An 18,773-nucleotide genomic window follows, 5' to 3' on the forward strand; every position below is an offset into this window, starting at 1 on the left:
GGAATGCTCTGAAAGATAAAGTAATTAATGTTTGCAAAGAGCTCGGGTTCTGCAGTGACTAGTGTAGCAGAATGGCCTCCCAAGAAACTGGAAGTCTGTCTTTGCACCAAACAAAATAACAAAATGACTGGATTATGAACAAAATGACTTCATGACTGGATTCCTACTAAATGAATTTACGTCAAACGGTGCTTCAAATAAGGCATACATTTTATGAGAAGGAAAGAAGGTTTCTGGAATAACAAAGATGTCCTCATTTCCCAGGCAACGTTCAATCCGGCATATTCCAACTTCTGAGTTACTGACTTTGCAGACATAACTTGCTTTAAATCTAAATGTTTTTGTTTATATGCATGTGTTTGTCTTTCCTAAGAACTTATTGCCTCTTTTGTATTTGTTTGTATGTTCAATACATTAAAAGCTTGTTGACATTTTATTCTGTTGTTACAGCCTCCTTGTGGCACACCAGTAACTCTTTAGGAGTTAGAAAATGTGATTAAATAACACACAGAAGATGTCAAATGATACTGTTAAGATGATTGACTTCGAAATGCAAAATAAAGGCAATTGAGAGTGATTACTGGAGCTAATCATTTTAGGCTTGCTTCTGAAAAAAACAGCTTCATTTACAACTGAAAACAAATGCTATTTTTGCTGTTTAGTATTCATGTAGGTAGATTTAGCCTGTTGACTAGAGAAGACATTATAGCATAAATACTATATCTTAAAAATTTGCTCTTTACTAATATCTTGGTGTTTGCAATATATATATACACATTTAGATTCATAGGGGAAGTAATATGGCTCTCTTTCTTTTGTAATACACATATAAATTTACTCAGCAGTTTTGTTTTATTAAAATCTAAATAATGGGATATGGCAAATGAAAACTCCAAGAAGGGGATAAACAGCTTATTTATTGTTAATGCTCAGAATAGGTTATTGAAACACACCTTTCAGTAACTGCCACTGAATATTAGCTATGAAATCCTTCCAATGCTTTCAATGTTACCCATTAGGTTTAGCTATTAGTATAGTTAAAAGGCTCAAAATATTTCAAATAGACCTTTACGAAAATTCTTGTCTTGAACGTAACCGTACACATTCACAAAAACTGCATTCAGCATGTCTGAGATTTGACCCAATATTGGTTCAAATTAATTATTCTTCTTTAATTGCTCTGTATAAAGAAAAATGACCTATTAACTTAAAGAAATTCTATCAGCACAGAATGGATTCTCTCTTACAAACAAGCAAGATGAACTTGACCTTGTTTGAACTTGTTTTGATGTGGCCCAGATGGTAGGCTACATGCTTGAATAGCAGTCTAAAGCTGAGGAAAAACTCATATAGCAAGATCTAGATTTATAGCCTTTTGCAAATTCCTACCTTGTATTGTCCTTTCAGCATCTGTTCTGCCCCCACTGCGGTCAGCTTCTATCTCTGGGGTCAGAGAGTCTAGAAACATAGAAAGGTAAGACTGACACATATTTCATTTGATTCTTATAGCCCTTTTTACAACCTGTTACTCCAATGCTGAATTACAATACAATCAACCTTTGTCAGTTTTTTTAATGCTGAACAATGACTGGAGGCCAGGACAATTTTTTGTTAGTCTAGGAAGATTAATGAGCAATAGATTTTTCAAGCATAAAGGGGGGAAGAAAAAGAAGAAGAAAAAAAATTGACTTCTCAAGCTAATAATATAAAATTGTCCTAGTTTGAACATTCTCTCCAGTGAGTTTATTTGCACACACTATATAAAGTTACAAAAGAATAAAGACAGAATGAAGGAAAGAGAATAATTTTTTTCTCTTTTCCCATCATGTTACAAATTTTCAATATAACAAGATTCTTTTGGCACTTAAATTGAAAGTTAATGACAGAGAGGCAAAAATTGACCTACCATTTAGGACCCTGAGAGTATCTGTTGAAGCTGCCTGTTTCAGTGTCTGTTCTGCTTGCTCCCGTCGTTTAGTCTCAAATTCAAGTGCTTCCTGCAATTTCCTCTTTGCCTTCTTTTCCTTCTTTAGCCTTTTCTGAATTATTGCTAGGAAAAAAGAAAATCAGCGTACTCAGATGTGGACCTGAAACTTGGCTACACGCTTACCTAGTAAGAGCCCCGAGAAACGCTGCAACAGCAACCGTTTATATACATTGATTAATTATACAACAGCAATGTGGACCTGAAACTTGGCTACACGCTTACCTAGTAAGAGCCCCGAGAAACGCTGCAACAGCAACCGTTTATATACATTGATTAATTATACAACAGCAATTTAAATTACTTGAAATTTGCTGGAATCACACTGGCATATTCTAAGAGCTACTGGTCTATACCGTGGTACTGAAAATTGTAGGTGATATTCAGCCATTGCATATATATATATATTTATAAACAGATGAGAATCTGTGAATGTTCAAATCAGAAAACCTTGGAACTTGTACTTTTTGTATTGTCTGACATAGATATGCCTCTGTCTCTGGGGGTGAGGTGATTTTTGGGGGGATTAACTCCACCATTTTGTTATTGCCCATAGCACACAGTTAGTATACACACAGCAATGAATGTCCTGCCTGCCTGCCTGCAGCTTCTCTCCCACAAGAGGGAGATCTGGCTGCTTGGGTGCCCAGGCTGCAGGAGTTGCTCTGCCCTCACCCTGATGTGGTCCTCATTCCTGAGGGGAAGGCCCTGAGCTTTCTAACTCCCTTCCACGCTCATGCTTCCTGCAAGCCACCCAATCTCTTCCTCATATTTATTTCTTATGTACATTTTCTTTTGTCTTTCACTTTTCTCTTTCTTGCTCTCTGTCAGCTCCCATCAGCCAACTAACCTTGAAGAACTCGTATCAAATTCTTTACAGGGCTGGATCCCCCAGCCAAATAAATATTATTTTGCTTTGTCAAACGTGAGGAAAAATAGTAGTAAAAGAAGGAGTATTTTAAAACCAAGCATTAGAAAGCCCTAATTTAGAAAAATGTCTTCCTTGTATCTCTTCAGTTCAAGGATTGCAAGATCAGGATGAAACTTCATCACAATTTTTTTTTCTATCTTACCACTGACTTAAAACCACAAAAGTAAGACTTGCATGATCCCTAACTGAAGGAACGCATCACAGGTTATGTTCCTGATGGAAATGAATAGTGTGAACCAATTTTTCTACTTGATACAAGCCAAAGTGAACCTCTAAAGAAATCATGTAATGTTGCAGAGCATGTAATTATCTCCCCCACCGCACCCCTATCCTTCATACACCCCACATCTAGGGTTTTCAGGGATTAGCACATAAGAAGCTTATTTCTCATAACATCTTCCTGGATAACCCTTTCCTGAAGAGCCTGATATTTTGACAGTACCTAAAAAATTACCTACTGAACTACTCACTAAAGAATTCTTTATCCACACTAAAAGATTTATCCTTATCAAAACAAGACATTAGGTGATACTAAACATCTCACTCCAAAGTAACTTCTGGTACATGCCTACGGATGAATGCTGGAAAAGGTAAAAATATACTTTCACCAGTTCATACTCCCCATTTCCAGCAGTCTGTGAAAGTGGTGATATTCACAAAATGCAAATAACGGAACTTTTAAAGGGAATTGTCAAATATTACCATTTAATTTATATGCTAAGAATAACCGCTTTTGGGGTGATCTTAGATATTTTGTGTTGCTGTACAGAACCGTTCAGACAAAAAGTGAATATAAGCACATACCTTGTAGTCAGAATAGCTACATAATTTACATCCAAGACTTTGGAATTTTGTTTCTTTCTCATTTTGTGTAGTGCCAACTACTTTTCAGACTAAGTAGCTTGCTCTATCAAAGAACATATAGTATCTATACAACAGCTAGATTAAATACATTTTGAATCATTGCATGATTTTAATGTTTTCATTATAAGTACTTTGAAAGTGTTTGCAATAAATGAGAAGCAAACATATGTTGCTTTCGGAATTAAAATGTCATCATGGCTGACACATTGTAGATGTGACTACAGCAGTCAGAGCCAAAATTAGCAAGCCCTTACTGTGTAGCTGCTCACAGAAGAAATATAATCCTACTTTCACCAGTTGATGAGACACATCCTACAGACTTAGGAATCACTAATTGGGAGTATTTACAAAGAAGGAAGGAAAGAATATAGCAAATAAGCATCTCTGTAAAACACACAGTAGCAGCAATGAATTTAATGTTCAAAAAAATAGCAAAAATATTCAGAAGTAGCCACTAAAGGAAAAGTTATCTTGTGTTAACACAGCAAGCAGAAGGAAGATGTTGCCTTATCCTGAAGATCCCATTCACCTAGTGGGTTTTGACCTGTATGTGACACAGTGACTCATCTTTCTGTGCTGTAGCTTTTAACTATTTCATGTTTTTCATACAGTATGTCTTAACAGAGATACAGCACACTTCTCCCATCTTGCTCATGCGTCCGTTAAGAAATGCGAAACTTTCTTTAAGCCATGACATTTGCTATCTGGAAAACTAATAGTAGATAAAACCTCCTATGTATTTTTCTACCTTTAATTGAAGAATAAATTCTCACAATAATTACAATCTGACCTTTGTTTTTCTCTCCTACTTGGATCTGTTAATTTTAAAGAATAAGCCATTACTTTCTTTTGTACAGAAGTATCCACTAGCAGAAATAGTCAACCTCATTACATCTGTTTTGCTGCATTCCACCATTAAGTGTTCAAATCCATTCCTCTTTAGTCTGACTCTTTCATAAGTGCAACATCATCATGAGAGTGTTACATATAAAAAAGCAGGTAATGCACCACACTGAAAATAACACCTCCAATTATTTCAGTACCCTGGACAAAGTAAGAGACTATCCCATGTTCTTTCCTGACAAACAGCTTCGAGTGAAATTAATTTTAGTTAATTTTAACTGCTCAAAACATACGTGTTTAGTTCAGACTAGACAACTATATTGCTTCTGGAGTTAAAGGGAAGAGAAAGAAGTCTTCAGAGTATAACTGACCCTACCTATCTGTCTGAGAACAGGATATATGAATCTCTTTCTTTATTGACCAGAAAGGGAACCTATATTAACTCAAATGAGGTGCTTGACTTTTAGACGGCATAACCCAAGTACAGTCAGATGATTCCCTCCAGCTTTTTCTATTGTGCATGTGATTGCCTAACTCTAAAAAGAAATAAGTATTTGAGCAGTTGTGAGCCACAGAGGTAGAAGGATGTGAAGAATAACCCAAGCTCTTTTACAAAACTAATTTAAAAGTTGAAGTAGTGCAGTTGTACTGAGCACAATAGGCCAGTTATGAACAAACAGATGTTTGACTGATCAGCTGCCATAATTCTTAGTAGTAATTGTCTTTAAAAACATATTCTCAAAATAAGTAATATTAATGGTGTGACAGTCCTACCCTTTAATGGGCCAAGGCATGAAACAGGATTACATTGTGTACTTACTCCTAGCAAGTTAGTTAAAGCTATAATGATACTGGTTGTGAATCCAAGCATTCTTGGGATTCCCTGTTGAGGTGGTTCCCAGAAGATTAAACCGGACTCAAAAAGTTATAACTCTAGCCCTGTAAAAATACGTATCTGACTTGTTGTGGTCTGTGTTAAACAGCAAGTGAGCCCCAGAGGGCTAAGTGTCTCTTGCAAAGCAATTAGACACTGTGAAAGGGCAAGACTTACACACACAGAAAAAATGGACCTATAAAGAAAGATGGGAACATGCTCGTAAGGAAAATAATTAATGTAAATTACTGTAAACTGCTTTACTGTTATTATCAACAAAACTATTTTAAAATCTTTAACATGTATATGCTTTACAGTGTTCCTTCTAAAATAAGTATGTTTGATCTACGATGCATTATAAAGAGCTTATGCATTACATTTATATTTATTACATACGGTTTGGCTAAATGTGCAATATATGACCCTAGCACATAAGAGACGAGAGTTCCTAAAACCTTGCAGATTCTTAAATTCGATACAAATTGCCTTTGTATTAAGTAGCCACCCTTCTTCATAATGATCACAACTTGAATAAATCCGCAACAGCACCTATGTTATTTATAATTGTGTTGGGTATTACTGATGTATTAAGTAATATCCAAGGAGAACATTTAGAAAAAGGAAGGTCCTTGTTCTAAATCTCATGAAGATCCTATGCAGAATCAGGCTGGTTGTAAAACTTCCTGCATTCCAGTCAGCCTGGACATAACATGAGGTAAGGAGGAAAAATTTTGATCAAACACAGGTGTTAGATAAAAAATCAGGTTTCCTAAGAAAATAAATTGCAAGGTCTTTATGTCTGCTTAATTAAGATACCTCTGTTCTTCTGCTCCACAGCCAACTGCTTTTCAAGTGTTTCCCTCAGTTCTCGTTCCCTGAAGAGCTCCATCTTCAGCTCTGTCTTTTCCAGCTGGACCTGCTTCTCTTGAGCTCTGGCATTATCTATAGCAACCTTTAGTAGACCCTGTTCAAAGATAAAGTTGGACAGTGTTTGAAGAATGTTAGAACAGCTGACATAATAAATAACTTCTGTTATTTTTCCTTGATTAGTCACGTGAGTGTTCACAAATGAAAGAATCCTGTTACTGGGTCAAACCCTCCCAATTAACAACTGCAAATTTTTACTGGAATTAATTTTATCAGGTGGACAAAACTCTGTAGGAAGCTGAAAGTCAAGTTTTACCAGAAAACACAAACTCACCTTTGACTGTGCATATAACTTACGAGAAAAAGTGACAGGGAAAGGTTTATTCTTTGTAAGAGATAAAAGAGACAAGCCTACATCAGACACTCGCCTGTGATCAAAACAAAAAGTTGTGCCATTGAAAAAGAATTGGCAGTCTCACAATCACATCATCCACAGAAAGGAAAATTCAATCTAGCACAACTCAAGCCAATGGAAATTACCAAAGGGAGAAAGGCTCTTTCAAATGCTTGCCATTTTGCTCCTTATTGTTGCTAGCTATTATTTTCAAATATTTTCATATTTCATAGAGTTTCTAACAAAGATAGGGTTATCGGGATGCTAAGCAGAGGACAGTCACAAAGCAGGAAGATGTCTCTGTTTTAAACAGTTGTGCAATTATTATCTCACAGCAGAGAAATAAAATGCAATTATAGGTCTATTTCTTGACCTCGAGTGGTTGATACAAACTCTACCTTTCTTTGTTGTTATTGTATAAGGAAATAATGATTCAGCCTATTCTAAACATCTCTTGAGAGTTTCAAGTTCACAAATCCTTCTTTTTTGTGAGGAAACAGGAAGATCCCAGCACAGCTAACAACCAGATGGTTAGAATAGAGTTAGCATATGAAAAAGCGAAGGAGAAACGTAATCGAAATAAATTAACATGGAAAGAGGAAAGATTTCCTTTCCTGATGTCCAGAAGGCTGGCCATGAGGCCCTTAGGTCTGCACTTGAATCTCCTCTTGAAGCTATCATAATAGAGTAGATAATTAAGCATGGATATGCATATATGAACCTCCATGGAGACAAACTTAACTCTTCGGTATCCTAGGCAAATCTCCCGACAACTTAACTGTACAGATAATTTGACCCAACAGAGATTTAATTACTGATATAAAGCAAAACAATACCAACGAGAGAGACTGAAGAGTACCCCCAACAGCTCTGCTAGGGAAACATTCAGCTAACAGCTAAAAGGTTCACACTCAAAATCAGGTTTCAGACCAACCACATCAGAGACATAAAATCACGTCCTCCAAATCCCAAATCAGCTTTCTCACCTCTGAGGCACACTTGCTAAATTGGATTCTGGGTTGCATGTTTTTTCACTAAAATTCTTTGAAATATCTCCAAAAGGGAATGGAAAAAGAATCCTGCACGATGATACTCGAAAAATGGAAAAAGCATTTTTCATGAGTATTACTCTGGACATTTATGCCTAGTCTTCCCAGTGTCAATGCCTGCTTTGAAATTTGAATCCTTCAAACTCCTCTTTTAAGACTGTTTTCAGAATTTATTATTTTTGGTACTCCTCATCCTCATTCTTAACTCGTTGCCTCAAGTGTTGTCTCATTCAGAGCTTAATGCTTTGCAGCTCTATTACGCTTCAATATAATTAAAGTCCACAGGAGCTGAAAGAACTCAAAACACTCTCTGACTGCAAGATCCAGGTGGCCAACAAAATTTTATACGCTACTTAAGTAGAGAACCACATTTGAAAATATCTAACGATGGTAACACAACAAATTTGCTTACAAATATGTTTAAATTTTTAGCATTTTTCTTTAAAAGAACATTCTAAAATAGCTAAAACACAAAGGTGTTTTGTGTTAAATATTAAATCTGGATGACTACTAAAGAAAACCACATAAAGCTAAATATAAAGCTCTACAGAGACACGCAAAGTAAAATACAACTTGAAATATCTGTAAAGCCTTTCCAAACTACTTTTTAAAGAGTTAACATCCACCTGAACTCTGTTCTCTGTTCCTTTCCCCTGCCCTATTCTCCTGCATTTACAACCATCATAAACTGTGTTTTCTATACAGAATACATTTGAAATAGCAAGAAGTTGAAGCCTGCTTCATTGCTTATCAGTATCTGCTTCTGGCTTACGCTTAAACTCTAGAATATTTTTATCTCCTCCAATTCATCACTTACCCAAACGTGTAACTGGTCCAAGTCACTAATAAACCAGATCAAACGAATAACATAAAAAGTATTTGTTGATGAAAAGTGTATTGTCAAATAAGTTTAAAGCTGCAAACACCCCCCTCCCAAATTCTCACAATCCATCTTGTTTAACAAAACAGAGCTGCTAAAACAACTGCCATCTTTACTCAATTCAACTACATTCATGTACATGTTTCTTCTTCATCAGGAACAAACAATTAGTAACAAATGAAAGAGATCATTACATCAAGTGCCCTTTCAGATCACCCCAATTAAAACTTTAGTTTAGCTGTATTTTAATTCTAAGATACCAAATTCTAATTTTCTGCTCTGATTGCTCTTGTTGACTTATCTTCGAAAGATGTACTCTCAGTGCAAAGCCTAGAGATTATTTAGCAAGATGCCAATGTTGGCACCACTTAATGTGTTGATTGGTTGTATTATCAGTGGCAGTTTAAAATAAATTACTATTAAACTATTATTGTCCTTGGCTGACAAAACACAATATTTTGGTGTTCTTTAAATATGAAACAATCATTATGAATAAACACAGAGAATAACGCTAGTGTTACACTGATGTGTGTAATTTTATATTAAGAATTGCTGCAAAGTACAGAGCTGCTAAAAGCATATTACATTTTCTATTTAATTTCTATGCCACACTTCCTCCCCCAACCTTTCCTTTTTTTACACTTGCCGCTAACGTAGCTAATGGTAATACATTACCTATTGCTGCTGATTATGTCTGAAAAATATTAGCTTTTTGGAGCCAGGACCCACTAGGGACTACTTATAAGCTACACAAAATTAAGTTTCATTTTTAGAAGTTAAATCAGTGCACATCAGTAGGCGTCCAATGTGAAAAAAATCTGCACTAGAGCCAAACCGATGCATATGCAAAAGTGCTCTTGCTGCCAATGGCAGCTCTAATACAAAAATACTGGAAACATTCGATATCTCTCTGTATTCAGTGCAGAAGGGGGTGAGAAAAACAACTAAAAAGTACAGCATCTAAAAATCATCAGTGCCCCTTGGAACAGGAATAGCAATTTCAGAGTTGCATGAAATTCTATTAATTCTCCCAGTGGATCAGCTGTAAAAGATGATACAAAATACAGTATGTCCAACTTGTATTTGCTATGGCTAATCCTCTAACCTTATATTAAATCAATATGCTGCCAATGACAATAGGAATTGCAGTGCAACACAGGACATTAACAAAAAGAAAATATTTCCCTTTAGGGAAGGTCAGATGTTATGGAGACTGGATAATGATAATTGTAGTGAACACTCTCAGGTTCCAGATTTGTTTTTAATACAGTATGGCTCTATCTGGAGCCAGGCTTTAAACACGGCATGCCATTCTTCCTCTCTGTGTCACTGGTTTTTTTTTTATTATTATTTTAACATAATATCAAAAATGGACTTTTTTTCCCTGGAGATTTATAAATCATTCTGATTTCGTTTGTTTACTCTAATTGTTTTAATTTTTCTGGCACATAAACTCTTCAGAAATATCCCAAATAAAAAGTTAAGTTGATACATATTTCATGTATCCAAAACCACCATAATGTTAGGGCCGTCTACTGATCCTACAGAAATTAAACATATATCAAACCTCAACTCAGCCTCAAAGCCAGTATTACCCATTATTATTTTTTTTTAAATGCAAATAATGAGTTGCCTACTTTGAAAAGGTTGGAGGGGAAGGTACATGGGAGCTCTTTCTAGCAACACCTACAATGTGTTTCACCTAACATAATTTAGTTAGCTGCACTGTTACATGTGATGTCTAAATGGCCTTACTAGCTATTCCAGTGGTCTATCTAGAAGATCATATCCTATTTCCAACAATCAGTCACAGTGAGGGAAAAAGGAAAAGTAGAAGAACCAGGCATGTACACAATGAGACTTTCTTAGTTAAATCTCCCAGCTTCCACAGATCTGTAGCTCAGGGGCTTCCTTTTGCAATATTAGGTATACACGGTGAAAACACCTTCAGATAACATCGCTTCTCTTTTAGTCAGGAAATTATGTATAATTTCTACGTCCTCATCATTAAAACTAGTGAAAGGCTTGCAAAAAATGTCCCGGTTTGGGCTCGACCCTTAACAAAAAAAAAAATCAACATATAAATTTTAAGTTAACTTCACAGGTTAATCTTTGAATATTTGCTATTTTTAACTGCTGTTTGTGACTGACTGAGCAATATAATCAGGGTAGGATAACACAGCTTGACTAACTCTACAGATGACTACAGAAAGACATTTTTGTAATATCTCAGACTGACTATCTCCATCACAGGTAAAAGCATATTGCACAAGTATAAATGACATTTTTCCATTAATACTTTCTGTGAAAAACAAAATTATTCTCTTGAATTTTAGAAGATAAATAAAATAACATGAAGTAAAAACATGATTTTTACTTTATCGAGTGTTTGCAGTATTTTTCTCTTGTGTATTTAGTCTTAGATGGCAAAAGGGAAGGAGACTCACAGCAATAAATCCAGTAGTTTGCTTTGTTTTCATAAGGAAATTTATTTTGCAATAATGCATTTCTTTTATTAATATCAATGGCATACTTGCAACTTATTTTACACATCTCTTTAAAAATACTTAGCAACAAGACTGTGTCGATACAATACAGTCTTGATAGAAAAATATAGCTATCAGGGTGCAACTAATTCATGCCTTAGATATTAATGGAAATTCAGTTTGGGGACAGTAAAGATTCAGACCCTAAAAGCTTGAAAGAACACTACTATTACTCAAGAATATTGCAGTATCATGAAAGGCTGTGTCTATAACATACTTTGTCATTATCAGCCATGACTCATGACTTATGCGAGAGGTACGGAAACATCTTTAACCTTCTCACTAGCACCCACACAGCATTTTGCTATGACCCACCTTCTATCACCCTTCACCCTTCCTGCAGCTGCACACAGAGTTCCAGCATTTAATCTGGAAGAAATCAGCAAATACTAACAGACTGGGAACTAACAGACATGTGACTTAATTTAAGCACACCAGGGAAATTTATTTTCCCATCCTTTTAGATGTGAAGATATACATCCGAATAAGAAAATATGTCCCAAATCTCATTTCTTTGGTTGATATGTTTATTTAATTATATTTTGTTAGTTTATTATTTGCATTTTAGCAGTCCCTAGAAAAAAATAAACATTGGTTGTTTCAAGTACTTTGTATTGTTTTTATCACCTCTTTAAATGTACAAATAATTAAACATTGTATTTTTGTTTCAATGAATATTTATGGAGAAGTAAGAAAAACATATATATGATATACGAAAGGAAATAAACCTAACTAGCAGCCCCTGGTGACAGTGATAGCAAACAGGCTTGTCTAACATTTGCTTGAAATTATGAATTAGTGATTAGGGGCTATGCAATTAACTTCAGTACAGTTAGAAGGCACAGATTCGCTTGTGTTTAGTGGCCAATTTTAAAAGATGACTCAGACTTCTAAAATGGAAATAAGCAGACCTAGGCACCGAGCTCAATCACCTAAGCACTTCAGCACCTGCAAGACTTTTAGCACATTTTGTTTTCAAAATGAAGTGTTTAGAAACTTTTGTGCACATATCCAAAAGCACTGGCCCCATCTCAAGGTTTAGGATCCTCCTTACTCTGACAAAGCCCAACATTAGAGCTCCTAGTGCCCGTATAGTATTCTAATCCTATTCTATTTTAAACCAGAACAGTCTCTATAACCTATTCTGGAGGCACCTAATGTCTATATTACACAACTCTCCCAGACCCTGCACCTCACAACTGAATATACACAAGGGGATGACAGCACAGATATCTACCACGTGCTCCGGTGCAGCCAGAGACTACTTCCCTAGGTATTCATGTGACCATCATACACTTAAATACAGGCAACCTCCACCTCCTCACATGGCAGGTTGTGCATGCACACCAGCCCCATAACCTAATGAAGGTGTACACTTGCATTTCACAAGCAGACACGTCCTCTCCTCTCAAGGGACACATCTGTATACATGACACTGTGAAGAAAAGAACGGGATTTACCAAAACCACTCATCTAGCCAGAGGCTATTTTCTGTTTCAAAAGCACCTTAGTACTGGAGGCAGGGAAAGGACTGTAGGCCAGATGATCTCTTCTGGAAAGTTTGATCTGCTCCATTGCTAGCATAGCTGCAACAAGAGAATGGTGAGGGATCTTACTGCTCCACCTCCAGTCTGAATCCACACCTCTGTACTGAAAGGGATGCAAAGTTCATCTGGACCAAAGGAGAGCAAAGAGAACAAGAGTCCTTCTGGCCCATATACTAAATGCATCAAGGGTTTCGAACAGTGCTTACGCATTTCTTAGCAAAGTCAGATATGACATTGCAAGCAGGGACCATAGTACAGGATTTTGTCTTTCCAAAAATTCTGTTAACAAGTTCGAACTTCTAATCAAATACTTAAAACACATTTCTGAAAGTGTCAGTATCACAGTATCTACCTCAGTTGTGGGCCTGGGGTAGCCTCCTCTCATTGCAATAATTGCTAAATGTGGAAAACATTTTAAATGGCACTAAATAGAGAAATTGCCACTAGGCTACTGTAGTAGACTCTACTCTTTTTAAAGAGAATACTTAACTTTTTCTACACAGGTGGGAAAATCAAACTAATAATCATGAAAGGATTCCCACAGAACTGTGGAAACCATATAATGTAACGTGGGGACATGCTGAAAAAATCCCAAAGGACTTATGTCCCACTTGTTTACCCTGAGAGATGATTTGTTGTGATGTGGAACATCAAGGTAAGGAGTGTAAATACAAAAGCACAGTGAGAGAAGTCTTTGGTTTCTTTATGATGTTGCCTTTTAGCTCTTCACTCCAGATAAGATTAGGGTTGGTTTTTAAAAAAAAAAAAGCAATGAATAAATTTCACATTCACATGTTCAGTAAAACAAAACTGAAGGCATTCTTGGCAAATTAATCCTGGTCATTTATCTTGAAGTAGTGCAGCACTCTCATACCCAATCACAAGATTAGCTAACCTGTTGATGCTGAATGCTTTGCTCATTAAGTTGCTGTCTAGAGACAGTGAATGCACACATTTGTCAAAACAATTACTAAGAAATTTCCTGTACATGCATGCACAGCTAAAACATTACATACTTTGCTAATGCTATTTCTTCCTTTAGAAAAAAAAATCATTCTTCACAGACTGCCGCAGTTCTGTTAGAAGAATGCTAACTATTGCAGCAATACCTTGGTTTACAATCTAACTATTTAAGTTCCTAAGTCTCAGAACCACAAAAAGTAAGCACAAGTATGCTTTTTCAGAGCAGGCAGATATAGCAACACTTAATTCTTAAACAGCAGTATTTTTTCATTATTAGGTCTTAAAACATCACCAATGAATGGCTAATATACTTTTCATAAAACAGCACTGGTGTACTATAAACTTTAATGAGATTGCTTAAGAAAGTAAAGAGAGATTTGGCCCTACTCTGTCATAGCCTTTGCTGAATAGAGTACAATTGATTTTATGTATTTGCAGAAATGAGCAGGGAAAAACGTTGTGACAAATACATTAGAAGTTAGTAGCTGCAGAGACGATGCTTATCTGGAATGAGTCCAATATGGCTGCATTATTTCCTGCACTATCATGTTGCTTCCGCATGCAACGTTCAACCATATTGTCGCAGAAGTTGCAGCTGGGGAACACATGATCACTGAATTTGTTCACAAAAAAATTATTCATTCTAATATGAAACACTAACATCTTGGCTCCAAGCTACATGCTGGTGTATACCTTAAATGATATTTGAATCAGGCTGTACCATACACACAATAGACATCGTGACTACTGAATAGGAAATCTGCAAATAATTTGGTAATACCCTTTGAAGTCTATTCTTTGAAGACAGTACTTTAAGTGAAATGAGCGTACTTGCAAAAGAAGTGCTTTTTGTCAACGCTTTTATGAGAGACACATATCAAATAGCTTTAAATATCATTTCCACCTTGGCACTCCAGCAATTCAAAATAACTATTTATTAAAGAAGTGTTTCTCTGCTTAGTAAATGAGATCAAGTTAAACAGTAAGATACATTTCATTAGCCTGTAATAAAAAGAGCATTTAAGACAAATGTTGTTAAACACACCAATGTAATTTTCATCGAATCCTCTGCTGTGGTTTAATATACAATCTGTATTTTTATGTACTGTATCTCACAGCTTCTAAATTCGTTTGTTTGCTCTTTTCCTTTAAAACTTAAATTACTAGAAAGTTTCAGTAAATTAGTTGAGCCAAATAATCTTATGAGCTGATTAAGCTAGAATGGTTATATTAATTTAGACAAATCTGCAACTGGCTCCACTCCATCCCTTTAAGCTGATCTATAGAAAGGCCTACCTGGATGTTAGTCAGAAGGGTCTCTATGGAGGACAATCCATCAGGGAATAGAAAAGGAGATGGAAAACCCGGAGGTAGTGGTTGCCCATGCCCAGTTAGAGAAAGTTTGTCAAGGCTGTCTCTTGCGGTTGGTGTGGAGAGCGGGGTCTCATCTGTATGTGATTGAAACAAAAATATAGAACAAGTTACGCTTGTCTGTTTTTATTAGACCTCAGTAATGGCTTCCCTAGTGGTTTCCAGAACATTTATTGCAAATTGGTTCCTGCTATCAGGAGAAAATGCTTTCTGCTGAATTTTCTTTAATGAAAAAGCTGTGGAGATACAACAAGATAACATTAATGAGTAACTTTATAAGCCTTTTAAACGCAGTCTCTAATGAGACTGAGTTTACAGTGCCATAGAATCTTTTTAAAACAAATATTATCTCACATATACTTGTGATAATATATTCAGGCTGACTTTATGGGCACCTTCCCAATCATCTCATTTTAGTTTGTGTTCTATTTGGATTGACAATAGAATATTTTCTAGCATGACATATATTTCGTATACAAGGCTTCTCATACAATTAACCCTTCCCGCTCCTAATGGTTTCACTGACAGCTCAGAAGATACTGCAACACCAAGAAAAACTACAGCTTCTCAATGCATTTTTAATCAAGAAAGTACACCTGATGCCCACAATTGAAACATGCTCTGAACAACACATGAAATTAACAGCATGGTTACAATCACTGGCCTAATTTTTTTAAGCATGGACATCTTCTAACAATTAGTGCTAAACTCCTTAGTGGAATCTTTGTAACAATCAGATCTGATCAGTTCTGACATCACAATGGGAAAAAACTCCCACAGCTTGAAGACTTCTAAGATTAAAGTTTCACAGATAATCTGTGAACGGATTATAAAGTGGAAAAAAAAAAAAGAAACCACAATTAATAGAACTTCAATACTCCTTTTTTTTTTTTTTTTTTACTTTTTGAAGTATTTTTAGACTACTGTTGATATGGTACAGAAATTTAGGTCAATTCCTTTGCACCAGATGTTAATCTGAATTCCTCAAAAGGAAAACTATCTACAAATATATATATAGATACATATATCTATACATACTCTTCTTACTCAGTTATGTCAGTTATTAACTGACACATATTGATGTATCTCAGTACAAAACAATGGCATTAGAATGTACTCATGGTATTATGCAGATCTCCGCACAGCTATCTGACTACAGAAAAGTTAGTCAGAGTTTCTCCTTCCTATTTGAGCTTTGATTATTATAAAATATATATGTTTCGGGGTATTTTAATTTCTTTTTGTTCCTGCACATTATTTAATTATAGTTTCAATAACAGTTATATTTCTCTAATTAGCCTATCATGTACATTGGAAATTGTATTAAAGGAAAGTTCTGATCCTAGTTGCCTAAAGAGACCTCTCTCTTTGACTGGGGTGCAGTAATTTCTTAAGCAGATATAGTCTAGGACCAGGAAATTGAAATTTGCAGCAACAAAGGGTTAGAGTGTAGGCTTTGACAACACCAGGACCAGAACACAGTAACTCAAAATCCCAGTTCATTCCAATAGTCCCCACCCATTGCTCCTCCAGAAGGAAGCAATCTCCATCAACTACTTTCAGGTGCACATTTTTTGCTCCACCTCCTCACCAGCTCTGTTATTGCTGGCCAATATTTACAGTCCTAAAGTAACAGCCTCACCCAACACGCCCCTCCACAGAAATACGCAAACAGGCATTTAGATATCTGCTTCTGGGCTGGTCTCACTTAGCTCTTTCTATAGCCAGTGGAGAAAAGCAAACACCACTTTAAGGAACTAATCCACCTGAACTATCACAGGCATCTACTGCAGGAGGAGACAAATCTTCCTCTGGAAGTGTCAGTTGATGGTAAGAGAAGTTGACTAGCTCAGATGGAAAGATCTACTTTTGGTGAGATCAGTTCTACCATGGAAGTTATTCTTCCTCCTTTCTGCGCCTCAGGCTGAGAGTAGCCTACACAAGCAGTAAGACCCCATTTCACGTCCCCTATTTCTCACAATTTGTGTCACAATTACTCCTTTCTTATAAAGTCATCATCTAAAAGCTTACCAAGGTAATCTTTGTGAAAGAAATTTATGTCGACCAAGGAAAGCTTCAACCCAGAGTCATAAAAGATTTTTTCAGCTATATTTAAGTTTTCCAGACATGTCACAAAGTGCTGAGACAAACTGGCTGTAGATTAGTGAACAATTTCCTACCTACCTTACCAAGATTCAAAGCAGACTCAGAAAAATGCACTCTGTGGATGTATCCTCTGTCCTCACGCTACCCCACAGCCACATGGAAATTTCTGTAGTCATTTTGTAGTAACATACTAAAATTTGGCCTAAATAGGAATATTTTGCTTTCTTCCCAACTTTTAAAGTATTACAGAAATATCTACCACTTCATTAGAAAAAATAAATTATGTATTCCTGGGTATCGTAAAGTAAACATTGTTCTCAAATAATCCTGCTAGTTCATCTTCTCAAATCCTATTCTAGTGTGAAAAATCATTACCGAATGGTTTTTTCCAAACTGCTGTCAGAATTTGTTATGCTTGCATTAATCAAAAGAAACAACCCAAAACTTAAACAAAACTGGTTAGGCAACAGATAAACACTACACAACATTATTACATAGCTGAAAAATTTTTTTCCTCTGCTGCAAATATGGCTTTCCCAGACGATTCCTACCCAACATTAGGAAAAAAAGTAAAACTTCAAAACCTCTTCTGTCATTGAGTTTTTTGCCTGAAGACCAATGGTTCCAGTATGTATATCTATCTATATCTATATCTATACCTACATCTATTTCGGTATAATCTATCTTGCATGGTATAGCAAGGAAGAGTATGCATGGTGGAGTTTAATCATATAAATGAGAAAGTAAACTAAAAAGAGACATCATTTGCCTCTAGGTTTGACAGAGAAATGGACCAATGACCTCTGATACTTCCTGTGAATCTTACTAATATTTTAGGTCTCAGATGGTCAAAATATTTTAACACATACTAGATAAAACTGACCCACTTTAAAATTCCGTAAGCCTTAATTCACTTAAAAACTATGCTCTTCCATGCAATTGGTGAGATACAGAAAGCCTCTAACACAGGTTTTGTCATAGAATTTAAGCAATGTATTAAATGTTTTACTGTATTACTACTTCAAAATTAAATATATGTTAAGTTTGCTGTACTTTGTGCCTGCTCAAAACGTGTTGTGAAGTTTGCAGATTTTCCTAACAACGTGTGGCATGTTTTTGGAACAGGCAAATTAAGTCGAAAAAGTTAGAATGGTATGAACTCAAAGTAACATCCGAACTCTTATAATAAATAACAGAAACAAATTTACACTGAAGAGTAAGACTAGAAAGCTGAACTTACTGTGAACTTACTGTAATGAAACTTCAACTCAGAAACAAGAAGTCAGACTAATGTGACTTTGTTTTTGTGATGTCCCGTGTGAAATAAACTTTGAGCGTGAGTATGTTCGAAACAGAGCAAATGTACATATTATACACAGGAAGCATGGATATTTGTGGCTGTAAGATAAGCGATGATTGGGGGAATTTTGAAAAAAATGCATTTTTAAGAAAAACCACATTGTAAACACAGCCAATTAAAACATAACCACATAGCTTAGTAGCAAACTAATACGACCTCTTGCCATTAAAGAATTTAAAAATCTTGCATTCCTG

At 35.8% G+C, this 18,773-nt stretch overlaps 1 protein-coding gene across 1 annotated transcript; it reads right to left on the bottom strand.

Moving 5' to 3' along the window:
- Nucleotides 1-1,345: 1,345 nt before the first annotated feature.
- LOC104489025 (dachshund homolog 1-like) lies at nucleotides 1,346-15,190 on the bottom strand (the record flags this gene model as incomplete). The annotated part of the gene is made up of 4 exons (XM_010131138.1): nucleotides 1,346-1,458; nucleotides 1,907-2,050; nucleotides 6,313-6,460; nucleotides 15,039-15,190. Coding segments are annotated over 4 exons (557 nt in total), but the record flags the coding sequence as incomplete, so codon positions are not given.
- Nucleotides 15,191-18,773: the final 3,583 nt, after the last annotated feature.

The sequence above is a fragment of the Buceros rhinoceros genome, unplaced genomic scaffold, assembly GCF_000710305.1.
Source record: "Buceros rhinoceros silvestris isolate BGI_N320 unplaced genomic scaffold, ASM71030v1 scaffold18352, whole genome shotgun sequence".
Taxonomy (NCBI): domain Eukaryota; kingdom Metazoa; phylum Chordata; class Aves; order Bucerotiformes; family Bucerotidae; genus Buceros; species Buceros rhinoceros.